General features: G+C 43.7%; 1 protein-coding gene across 2 annotated transcripts in view; it reads right to left on the bottom strand.

Moving 5' to 3' along the window:
- Positions 1 to 13307, bottom strand: part of GAK (cyclin G associated kinase) — a 79318-nt gene that overhangs the window by 37944 nt on the left and 28067 nt on the right. For both annotated transcript variants that reach the window (XM_066181574.1, XM_066181573.1), the window contains 2 exons: positions 3476 to 3525; positions 3241 to 3389 (listed from right to left, as the gene is read on the bottom strand). In XM_066181574.1, coding sequence (XP_066037671.1) covers positions 3241 to 3389; positions 3476 to 3525 — 199 coding nt within the window. The remainder of the gene's footprint in view (positions 1 to 3240; positions 3390 to 3475; positions 3526 to 13307) is intronic.

Below are 13307 nucleotides of genomic sequence, written 5' to 3' on the forward strand. Positions count from 1 at the left end.
ATTACCCTGGAGGGAAGGACTGTGACTTTACCAGTGGCTGTCATGACCCTCCCAAATAACATTCACACCTTGATTGGTCGAGACATTTTATCGCAGTTAGGCCTTGTCCTGACAGACATTGTGCAGGGTTTTTGATGGCAGCCACTGAGTGGACTTTCCCGATCCGAATGACATGGATTTCTGACACCCCAGTGTGGGTCGAGCAGTGGCCGTTGAAAAAGGAAAGTTTTTGCTTATCTATGACCACCCCTTCTGACCCCTTTAAAACCTGCCTAGTGGGCATGCCACTGAATGCCACTAATGACAACTCAAACTTTCAAGGGTGGACTGCAAGATGGATGAATATAACCACCTCGAACCAGGTGTTTTGCATGGGTACCGGTGGTAGTGCTAGCCCGTGTGCATCACAAACAAACTCATCCCATTACAAACCAAACCCAGTGGGTGCTCAAGCCTATTACATTAGTCAGAATTTAAATGTTACAGGACCTGAATCACAGGAATTGCAGCTCTTAGGCTCCTCCCCAAGTACCTATAGTTTTAAATTTAGGTATCAGAGACATGGAAGTCCAAAACAATATAACGGAAGGCCTAGAACGATTGGCCCAAGGTATCTTCCTACTGGCATAGATGTTTCGCCCAGTGGTCAAATATATTTTAACAGCACTGGCTATTGTGACAATTGGACAATATCAGTAACCTTAGACCGAGCAGACCCGCACCAGGTGCCACCAGGTGTGTTCCTAATTTGTAGTGACAGAGCATGGCAGGGAATTCCTTCAAAACCCATGGGAGGCCCATGTTATTTTGGTAAGCTGACTTTGTTCACCCCCACAATTCAACAAGTTTTAAGAGCAAAAAGGCCTCAGCGTCGACCCCGTAAGAGTGTGTATCAGTTGGGACCTGATTGCAAAGATAATGTCGAGTTGTGGGAGCCCCCATCCGTGATTGTGGCTTCCTTTTTCGCTCCAGGAGTCACATCTGCGCAGGCTCTAACTCAGCTACGCCGCTTAGCTTGTTGGACAGGGAAGCAAATTAATATGACATCTGCAATTGTAACAGATTTGCTTGTTGACATTGATAGTGTCAGGCACGCTGTGCTCCAAAACCGTACTGCCATAGACTTCTTGCTGCTAGCTCAAAGTCATAGGTGCGAAGATTTTGCAGGAATGTGTTGCATGAATTTGTCTGGCCACTCGATATCTATTCACGCGCAGTTACATCAACTAAGTGAAAACATGAAAAAGCTGACAGTTGAAACGAACCCTTTTGACAAATGGCTAGACTCCTTGGGCCTTAATAGTTGGCTCAAAGAAGTAGTGTGCATAGGCATGCTGCTATTGATAGTGATTTTTTGCATTTTACTAATAATATTATACTTGCTGAATTGCTTTCAACGAATGATGGAAAAAGTAACCCACCCTATTTGGCTTGTGCAAAAAGATAAAGGGGGAATTGTTGAGGAATGGCTATGTGAGCAAGGCCACATAGACATGAGAGAGCTTTGCTGACATCGCTTGCATTCATACAGGAGCTGGCGAGGTCAGCATGACCTTGAATGCAGCTGTGTTACAATAACAAGGCCTTGGGGTTGAGAAGTCTGAGGGAGAAGCTCAGTGAAACAGGAACAGATCCAAATATAATTTTCTTTTACTGTAACAAATCAAATATCAACAAGTATATAGTTTTCTTTTACTGTAACCAACCAAATATTAACAAGTATGCATAATAATAAGTAGCATCAATATACTGTGTGCCTTTTGATCAATAAAGTGAAGCTTGTTTATCAACCGTATTGGCTGTGTGAGTCTTCCCTCTGGCGAGAAATAGCAATACGTTCCTAAATATTCCTAGTCAATAAAGTGGTCACAAACCTGTAATGTTTCAACTAATTATGATCTACTATGACTTTCCAACAAAACCAAGATCATATTACCAGTCTTAGTACCAACACATCAGAAATACCAGGTGTATAGACACCTCAGACTTGCATAACTGAAAAATCCATTGGTGACCAAATTCCCAGTGACAGAATTTATCACTCCATAAACAGTGATCACTTCGCAGGATGTGGAATAAATCAGTACACTACATCAGTCTCAGGCTTTCCAGCAATCTAGTACTAAGAAGAATTGCTGAACATTTTGCTTTGAGGTACCTGCTACAAATAATCAGGCAGTAGATTTCCTGCATAACCAAGCTTTTTGCCTTCCATCTTGAATAGCCTCTGCCTGAACCTCATACTGAACCAGATATAGATAAAGATGCTGACTGCATTCATCCAAAGAAGCAGCAATGATTTCTTTCAGGTGTGACAATACTTTATCATGTTTACGAGGAAACAAAAGGAAGTGACAGCACTAGAAAGAATACACTGAATATACCTCTTCCTGACAAGTCAACTCTGATAACTGAAATAATGCTAAGGATGGCTCTGCATAAGGCCCAAAAGACTTTATTATTCTGTAACAAATAATGGTTCAAGACTCTCTTCTTGGCAGACAGTATTGTGTGGAAGGGGCTTGATGACTACGGACTCTTGACGTGCCAGGCAACTCACAACACAGTAACAGTCCCAACTGTTGAGTCTCTTCCAGGACAATTGAGGTTTACTTAGGAGCAGACACTGAAGTCCAGTATCTCAACACTTAACAAGATGTCCTCAATACCTTGTTGCTGAGTTAGGCAAATGCTTTCATATTAGTATCAGAGAAATTGCCAGGAAGGATAATGAAGGCTCAGCTAAGCTACTACAATACTGAAGACGGTGGGAACAATTAATCAGCTGTGGCGGAGTTGTACAGGAGTCAAATGGTATGTAGTGGGACAAGGAGAAACCCCAGTGAACAGGTTATGCAAATCAGTCACTATGTGCTTGATAAAGCAAAACATGGAATAGAGTATGGGAGAGATTGACATTTTAGTAAGACTTCAATTACTTTAAGTATTCTCCACGTAACTTTGAAACACATAAGGCACATAGGTATGTTTTCAAAGATATCACTACCCTAGAGAAAACAGACTTTAGTCAGTAAGATTAAAGATTAGTCCCTACCAGTTAAGTTTGAATTTAAAGCAAAGACAAGGAGAATATAGGTTACTCTTTGACCTTGTGTTCATACTTTTTTCTGTCATCTTTTTGATTAGCCTACTTTAACCTTTCACAGTAAAAAGCTGAAAGTATAATGAAAACATTGTGTTTCAATGCCTTTTAGAGAAATACACAGAAATCATACACACCCTGTTATGGAATCTTGAAGGCCTGTATGTTCTTGGAGAGAGATTGTACACAGCATAATGGCCAGGATGCTTAGAGTCCAGACACAACCGCACATCTTCTATATTATTTTTGATCGCAGATTCTACACCTTCAGCTGGAAAGGACATCACTGAAGACAGAACAAACAGCAATGGAAATTTTTCATATATTAAGACCAAGGAGAAATTATGTTTAAGAAAGATATAGATATCATACCAGCAATTCTGGAAGTGATGTATGATATATCCAAGTCTCCTTTTGCATAACTGAAAGAGAACACATTGGTGTTAATACTGGGAGATAAAACCATTAAAGTCTTGAGTCTAAAAGCCAGATCTCTCAGGTGGCACCTATCACCATGACTAATGTTTCTTCCATCTGAGGCTTGTTACATTCGCATTTCAAGAGTTTCAGAGCAGAGCTTTCAGAACAGATACTGTGTTTAAACACTTATTCATTTAAACCAGTTGCACTAAAACCATCTGTGGGATTTTGCACAGATGCCTTTAATCTTTAACCCACTCCTCTAGCCCCTGCTCTTTCTAATAAAAATGCACTGTAGGGCGTCACTTTGAAAGCCTAATGAGGATACATTAATATTTTAAATGAAGAATATCTCAATGCTTGAAAGAAAAACTACTAGTTGAATATCAAAGTTTAAATTACATAACTCTGGCTTGTCACTATCTGGCACAGATGGCCATGCTGCCCAATATCCAAATTCCATATAGACAGTGTCAAGAACACTTCCCTATCTAGTCACTCAGGTAGTCACACTCCAGCCAGATTTGTCACTGCCAGGACTGACGCCCCTTTGCAGCTGGAGAGCCGATGGGTGCCGCACTTGACACCCTACACACCCCACACTCACACAGTCAGACCAGGTTTCCCTCCTTACCAGCTGGACCCCAGGTTTCCCATAGCAGAGTCCCAGATCTATGGTTGCTTTACGTAATTTAATCCCCCTACAACAAGAGAGTAATGCCTGGAGCTGCTGCCTCCCCAGAGAGACTCCCAAGAAAGGAAATGGTGGGCTTTTATACTCTCACAGTCTATGGGTGCCAAAATCTGAGGCCTTCCTGCTGAGTCCTTGGCTCCTACAGTGTCTCAGTGTCCAGTCACCTGGCTAGGTCACAGGTCCCTGTGCCCTTTGCTGTGCCAAACGTTGGCAATTCCTGACCTCTTGCCTCAGGCTCCCAGCCAGAGCTCAAACTGCAGCTCCCACTGCAGCTGCACCCCAAGAAACCTGCATTCAACATAGAGGGTACCCAAATCTCTTTCCTCATTTAAATAATTATTCCAAAAATTCACTTCCAGAACTCCCATAGAGGGCAAGGCGTCAATCATTACTCATCTCTCTCTCATACAATTGTGCACAGTTTAAAACTGCTGCCTTTTCAAAAAATCTCCCAATGATGATACTTAGGTCTGTTCCCTGCACCTTTACCTAATCATCCACATCATGTCAACAATTAACTAATTTAAAACCACTTTTTGTTTGTTTGTTTCTACAGTATCTGCTATGTTGCAGAATGAAAAAGCAAGAGGAAAAAAACTGAAGCGACCCAGTGTAGGCCAACAACCTTGAGTATAACTACATAGGTCTGCACTCCTGGATTGGCAAAATAAGAACAAATCTCACCAACAGAATTTGATTTAGACATCCCTAACTTAAATACTTCAGTAGCCTATTAACTCCAGATTATCAAAATGTCATCAAAACACTATGATGCCTATTTAATTAATTCAGACACAGTAACAAAACTTTTATATCTCAACACAATTTCAAGACACTGCTTAGAAGAGCAGACCTAGGATACTGCACTCAAATTTTGCAACATTAAGAAAGAACATAAAGTTTTGATGCTTTGCTGTTTGCTAGTAATGACGGAGGTTAGAGGGAATGATTAAAAACATACATTGCATTTATAAATACATATTTAATATACAAGGATAGTGAGGATTTTAGATTAGGGAAGAAAAATCTTCTGAATGCAAGGCCATTTAACAATATTTATGCAGAACGGCATCATCAGTGTCCTAGCAATGAATGATTCACTGTCTCAAACTGAAACCACAAGGAAGTTTGAGTCTCACTAGATAAAGCATTAAAAAAACCAGAAACCCTCAGCCTTGAGAGACCTTGCACATAGAGGTAGACAAATGGGCACAATTTCAGAATTTTTTTACACCTCTGGAAGGACATACTTCATCATATAAGCTCAGGTGGTAATCCTGTTGCAGCCAAACTAATTAAGGCAGAAATTTACATTCAGAGCTAATAACAATTGCTTACTGAAATTTGTTACGATTGTAGTCCTTTATAGAGAAGAGAAGTGTCAAATGCTATTTGTTGATTATATCCAGCAGCTTCAAGAAAGAAAACACGTAATCACTCTAATATCAATTTTTTTTTTGGTATCAAGATAAAGGACCAATTAATACGACAGCTGTAGAACACAGAACTATTATCCATTCAATGCTCTAACACCGAGGTTAAGCATCAACTTGTAACACTAGCACAAAACTATTAAGAGAAAAAACCCATAGCACTCACATCCATTCCCTTGGGAAGACTTTCAGCCACTGACTTCTTACTACCAACACCACTCAACTCAGCTTTGGGTTTTACATCCGTCTAAATTAAAAAGCCATATTAGGAGCATGGATCTCATCATACACATGCAGATCTAAGAGTGCAGTTTAGTATATCAACAACAGAGCATAGCATAGCCAACTTAAGCTTTATATTTTGCAGGAGTATCCCCAGTATGTGACTATTACACTGAAAAAGCTTCAGAATTTTTGCACAGTCTTAACTCAAATGATGCTTCTTAACTGTAAAATCAACACAAGTCTCCAGAACATGTCACCATGTCCTTGAAATCACTGAACTTTTTTCTGAAGATTTCACCACTATTTCAGTAGTAAGAACTGAACACAAGGTACTCTTGTTTTAAGCGAGTGTTTTACGTCAGAATGGTAACTGAGATTTCTTCAAATGTTTAGAAGGTGAAAAAAACATATATTCTTCACATTGTTTAAGCATTCCTATGCATTTCAAGATAAAACTCTCTAACTAAAAATCAAAAATAAGGTCTTTCCTTTCATATTAACAGCAGAAATTTCATTTAGATCGCAGTTTTGCTGGCAGGTGATAAGAGAAGAAAAGTATGCAAACATAGACATACATAGAGTGTTTTCAGCCTGTGATCCAACATGGGAAACTCTGTGTGCTTTTAAGGGTCTAATTAAGCTCAACAAAAAAGCGTGATATTACATCAACGTTTAGTACTTTTCTGATGACACCATGCTTCTTCAAAACTGGGACTACTTCACTGTGGGACGAGACTAGACTAGTCTAGTCTCTGTATGGAGGCACAGGGTAATTTCCTTACAATATCTAATGGGGGCCTACAAGAAAGCTGGAGAGGGACTTTTTGCAAGGGCATGTAATGACAGGATATGAGGAAATGGCTTTAAACTGACAGAGAGCAGACTGATATTAGTCTGGTCTAGTTGAAGGTGTCCCTGCCCATTGCTTAGGGGTTAGAATCAGATGCTGCTTCCAATCCAAACTACTGCTTGATTCTATGAAATTAAGCAAATAAGACATTCATTCTGATTTTCCAGAACAAATTTCAAAGCAAAAATAAGAAGTTCTAACTACATGTTAAAAACTTCTCACTGTGTTGAGCATTTGGTTGTTGATAATGGTTGGCATTATCATTCTTGCCAGAGACTAAATGCACCTAAAGACTGTAAGTAATATTAAACAAGACCATACCAGCAAATTAACAACAATGAAACTAAAAATAGCAACCAAACTCACAAAATAAACTAGTTAACATACAGAACAAAATTCTACAACAGTACATTCTGTTTACTAACAACTGAAGATGATAAAGAGCAAAGAACAACAGACTAACCAGTAGATCTACAATGTGAGCATATAAACCATTAAGTTAAATACTGCCCTAACACTAAGCAATCTTCCTCCAGACACCTCTACACTTACAAGATTAGAAGAAAAATCTATCCATTGCTTTTTTCAGTTTATTTTTTAAAAGTCAGGGAGAAAAACAGCACAAAAACATTCATATCAATCTGTTCCCACTTGATTTTGCTTCATAAACCTGAATTAATCATGCAACTACCTAGTACAATGCAAAAATCCATTAAATAAAATAATAAACAAGAAACAAAATTACCTTAAATGAAAAGAAAGCAAGCATAAAAGGCAGGTAATTTTTCCTAGACTACTAGATCATAATCTCTTCAGGAAAATATTGTTCTGACAAAGCAATGGAAGACTGATCACAAGTTTTGCCTCCTGGTTTCAACACCAGTGAAGATCCAATCCTTAAAACATTTAGCTATGTTTTTTGGCAGGGCACTTGTAACCTGTATGGATGTAGGCCTCAATAAGCTCAAAAACTGGTCAAAGACACAAAAGCTCCACAACCAACCAACCAATGACCTTAAGAGAAATGCTGTGGCTGCACAGCTGCAGGCTGAGCTTTCAGGCACACATGAGCACATCTGCTGGATCCAAGCTCCTGTCTGCACAGACAGTGACACTTGACAAAATAATGCATATCTTCTCCATCTCCACCCCGATACTTTTAAATCAGTTTGTAAGAAGAGGGCTGAACCTCTGGTGCTCTTTATCCTCTCATTTAACTACAAGCTGCTGCATCTGTCTGACCTGAACCTGCAACAGAGGTTATATTTGCAACTGACATGGCCTGGGGGAAAACGAAGATGGTCCTCATTTACTCTCCTGTTCCTGGCAGCCTGTAATGTGTGTTTCAGTTTTCAGACTTTATCATTTATCAGGACTAACAAGAGACCAAAATCAGAATCAAGCTAAAGGTAGCTACAGAAAAGAAAAAAGTAACTTTTTTTGTCCCAACAACAAAATACTTAAATCTTACACTGTAGTTTGGATTCAGTGAAATAGAAGTCTGTCTGCAGACACAATTCAGAAACACAATGATAAGTCGGAAGGAGGGAGCCTACCTAATGAAATCATAGACTCCAACATGGAAAGTGCTTAAGTGGGGTGAGGAAAACGCATGACAAAGAAGAGACATTTTAATTTTTTCCATAATGTCTGCTTCTTATGTTGGTTTGTCTTGGTTTGGGAAGACCAGTATCTGCCAGGTAAAATTACAATCAGAGGTTCTTTGGCAAAGATTTGGGAAATAGGAATAGCAATTCTTTACTAGTATGTAATACAAAGCAAACAAACACAAAAAAACCCCTCCACCAAACAACTACAGCATTAATAACAAACGAAAACAGTACCAAGAACCCTGAGGGCTTTGTTTCACAAAATCCAGGGCAGTTTGGTTTCAGTGTCCCTGCAGGATCCTCAGAGCACCAAGCTGAAACAGTGGAAAAGTCCCAGGCTGGTAGCTGGGATGGCAGGGTGTCTCAGAAGGCAGGGGCAGGATGTCCCGGCAGCGCAGGGGGTGCAGGATCACACTGTAGCAAGAGGAGCAGCGCCGAAGAAGCCGAAGGCGAGGCAGAGCCTGGACTAGCTCCCGCGGGTGGCAGGGAAAACTCAGGATTCAGGCCGAACCGGTGATAGTAGATTTCCCAGGACTGGATCCCTTTGGCCACAGTGAAACTCTTCCCGCCAGCAACAGCCATTCTCTCCCTCCCCGAACGCCAGAAAAAGAAAAGCCAGCAGCTGCCTCAGGCTTTGTCTTTTACTTGCCTTATCTCCCCCTTCCACCTTTGTCCACCTCTTTGTTTCGGTTAAGTACTCTCAAGTATCCAACACTTGGTCTCCTTGGTAACTTGTGGGGAAAAAATTCTTTAGAGAAAGAAGGAACAAACCTAACCCCCAACATTATCCACCCCGAATTTTTTTCCCATACCAACATATTACATTGAGTTTTAACTGTTAAAAAATATATACATATATGCAAATATGGATACAGCCACATTGTCATGGGTAGGTCACCCCAAAACAAGGTCCCCTTGAGGTATGCATCGGGTCTCTTCATTCTTTTGCATCACCCACCAGGTGACACCTGGTCCCTGAGCGAAGACAACCCCACGGATGGGATTGTCTTTGCTGGAGGCAGGATCAATCCAAACAGTTTTTCCCAGCATACCTCTCATGTGTACCACTGGAACCTTATCTCCGTCTGTCGTTTGCAAGGGCTCAGATTGGGCAGGATCTGCTCGGTTGGTGGAACCTCGAGTGTTCACCAACCAGGTGGCCTTTGCTAAATTAATATCCCAGTTCTTGAAGGTTCCCCCACCCAGTGCCTTCAAGGTAGTTTTAAGCAGGCCATTGCACCGTTCAACTTTCCCGGCCGCTGGTGCATGATAAGGAATATGGTACACCCATTCAATGCCATGTTCTCTAGCCCAGGTGCCTATAAGACTATTCTTCAAATGGGTTTCATTGTCTGACTCGATTCTCTCAGGGGTGCCATGTCTCCACAGGACTTGTTTTTCCAGGCCCAGGATGGTGTTCTGGGCAGTAGCATGAGGCACAGGGTAGGTCTCCAACCATCCAGTGGTGGCTTCCACTATGGTTAGCACATAGCACTTGCCCTGGCGGGTTTGGGGAAGGGTGATGTAGTCAATCTGCCAGGCTTCCCCATATTTATATTTGGACCACCGCCCACCATACCATAAGGGCTTCACCCGCTTGGCTTGCTTGATTGCAGCACATGTCTCACAGTCATGGATAACCTGAGAAATACTGTCCATGGTTAAATCCACCCCTCGGTCTCGGGCCCACTTACAGGTGGCATCTCTGCCCTGATGACCCGAGGCATCATGGGCCCATCGAGCTAGGAACAACTCTCCCTTGTGTTGCCAATCTAAATCTATCTTTGACACTTCTATCTTGGCAGCCTGATCTACCTGCTTGTTGTTTTGGTGTTCCTCATTAGCCCGACTCTTGGGGACATGGGCATCTACATGGCGGACTTTCACAGGCAGCTTCTCTACACGAGTGGCAACGTCCTTCCATTCATCAGCAGCCCAGACTGGTTTTCCTCTATGCTGCCAGCTGGCCTTTTTCCACCTTTCCAGCCAGCCCCACAGAGCATTGGCTACCATCCACAAATCAGTGTAGAGGTAGAGCTTTGGCCACTTCTCTTTCAGCAATGTCAAGGGCTAATTGAACAGCTTTGAGTTCAGCAAGCTGACTTGATCCCCCTTCTTCTTCAGTGGCTTCTGCAACCTGTCGTGTGGGGCTCCATACGGCTGCTTTCCACTTACGGTTCATTCCCACGATGCGACAGGAACCGTCAGTGAAAAGAGCGTAGTGTGTTTCTTCTGCTGGCAGTTGGTTGTACGGAGGAGCTTCTTCAGCCCATGTCACTTGTTCCTGCTCCTCTTCGTCCATGAGACCGAAGTTTTCTCCTTCCGGCCAGTTTGTAATTATCTCCAAAATCCCAGGGTGATTTGGGTTTCCAATACGGGCACGCTGTGTGATGAGGGCAGTCCATTTGCTCCATGTGGCATCAGTGGCATGGTGGGTGGAAGGAGCCTTTCCTTTAAACATCCACCCCAGCACTGGTAGTCGGGGTGCCAAGAGGAGTTGTGCTTCTGTGCCAATCACTTCTGAGGCGGCTTGAACTCCTTCATAGGCGGCCAAGATCTCCTTCTCTGTGGGACTGTAGTTGGCTTCAGATCCTCTGTAACTTCGACTCCAGAATCCCAGTGGTCAGCCTCGGGTCTCCCCTGGCACCTTCTGCCAAAGGCTCCAGGACAAACCGTTGTTCCCGGCTGCAGAATAAAGCACATTCTTCACATCTGGTCCCGTCCTGACTGGGCCAAGGGCTACTGCATGAGCAATCTCCTGCGTGATCTGGGCAAAGGCGTGTTGCTGTTCAGGGCCCCAGTGGAAATTGTTCTTCTTGCGGGTAACCAGGTAGAGAGGGCTCACGATCTGACTGTACTCAGGAATGTGCATCTTCCAAAAACCTATGGCTCCTAGGAAAGCTTGTGTTTCCTTTTTGCTGGTCGGTGGAGACATTGCTGTGATCTTATTAATGACTGCAGTGGGGATCTGCCACCGTCCATCTTGCCACTTCACTCCCAGGAACTGGATCTCTCTGGCAGGTCCCTTGACTTTGCTCTTCTTGATGGCAAACTCGGCTTTCAGCAGAATCTGGATGATCCTCTCTCCTTTCTCGAACACTTCAGCTGCAGTCTTTCCCCCACACAATGATGTCATCGATGTACTGTAGATGTTCCGGAGCCTCACCCTTCTCCAGTGCAGCCTGGATCAGCCCATGGCAGATGGTGAGGCTGTGTTTCCACCCCTGGGGCAGCCGGTTCCAGGTGTACTGCATGCCCCTCCAGGTGAAAGCAAACTGAGGCCTGCATTCTGCTGCCAGAGGAATGGAGAAAAATGCATTGGCAATGTCAATAGGGGCATACCACCTCATTGCCTTGGACTCCAGCTCGCACTGAAGTTCCAGCATGTCCGGCACAGCAGTGCTCAGCGGTGGAGTCACTTCATTCAGTGCACGATAGTCCACAGTCAGTCTCCATTCTCCATCAGACTTGCGCACAGGCCAGATGGGGCTGTTGAAGGGTGAGTGGGTTTTGCTGACCACCCTTTGGCTCTCCAGTTCACGGATCATCTTGTGGATGGGGATCACGGCATCTCAATTTGTCCGATACTCCTGACGGTGCACTGTCGAGGTGGCAACAGGTACTTGTTGTTCTTCTACCTTCAGGAGTCCCACTGCAGACGGGTTCTCTGATAGTCCCGGCAAGGTGTTCAACTGCTTAATGTTCTCTGTCTCCACAGCAGCTATTCCAAAAGCCCATCTGAGTCCTTTAGGGTCTTTATAATATCCATTCCTGAGGAAGTCTATGCCCAGAATACATGGAGCCCCTGGGCCGGTCACAATCAGAAGTTTCTGCCACTCCTTCCCCGTCAGGCTCACCTCGGCTTCAACCAGAGTCAATTCCTGTGATCCCCCCGTCACCCCTGCAATGAAAATCGGTTCTGCCCCCACATGTCCCGATGGCATTAGAGTACACTGCGACCCAGTATCTACCAAAGCTTCATATTTTTGTGGCTCTGATGTGCCAGGCCATCGAATCCACACAGTCCAAAAAACCTGATTTTCCCGTGCCTCTTCCTGGCTAGAGGCAGGGCCCCTCTAGCACTGGTTATTATTCCCTTCTTGGACATACATGGTAGAGGTTCCTTCGAGGGAATATGACACAGCATTCCCACCTCCATAATACCTAGCAGCTTGCTCATGGCAGGCTGAGGCGACCTTCATTCTAGTGGAACTCCCTCTGTTAGTGTTTCTCTCCTTGAGCTCACGTACCCATGCTGCCAGGACAGAAGTGGGTTTCCCATGCCACGCTCCCATGTCCTCCCCATGGTCCCGCAGATAAAACCACAGGTCAGCTCGAGGGGTGTACCCTCTCTCTCTCGCTGGGGGATGTTGGGCTCTGATTCTGGGGCCTGTGACTCGCACCGATGCTACATGGGAACTGTTCCTTCTCATCTCCTCTCTTATTTCCCTCATCTCCTCTGAGTTCCTTCACCACCGCAGAGACATGAGCCTGCATTGGGCTACTGATCATACTTTCATAATTTCTGAGCTTGCTGGCAACAGAACCCACTGTCTCTCGGTTATCTTCGGCATTAATTGTTGCGATGAATGTGGCGTATTGAGATGGTCCATGAGTTGCCAGATTCCACAACATGTGCCCTGTGCATCTAACCTTGTCGGGGTCATTATCATGCTGTCCGGTCCTCCCAAAAAGTACTTCCAATACTGCCACTTCTCTCAACTGTTGGATTCCTTCCTCAAGGGTCTTCCATCGCATTCTATTGTTGTGCTCTTGCATTCTGTCTCTGTGGACAAATCTCTCTCTCACACTCATTAGAAGTCGTTCCCAAAGGGGAAGGGGCCTTTGCTCTCTACAAAAACCTGATTTATACCTGAGTCCTGGGTCAAGGGTCTCAAATTCCTTGCTTCAGCACTATCCAGTTGTATGCCTGTACCCATAAGGTCCCCGACTCAAAGTAGCCAGGCTGTAT

This window comes from Chamaea fasciata, unplaced genomic scaffold, assembly GCF_029207755.1.
Source record: "Chamaea fasciata isolate MVZ Bird 193981 ecotype frontalis unplaced genomic scaffold, bChaFas1.0.hap1 SCAF_4, whole genome shotgun sequence".
Taxonomy (NCBI): Eukaryota; Metazoa; Chordata; class Aves; order Passeriformes; family Sylviidae; genus Chamaea; species Chamaea fasciata.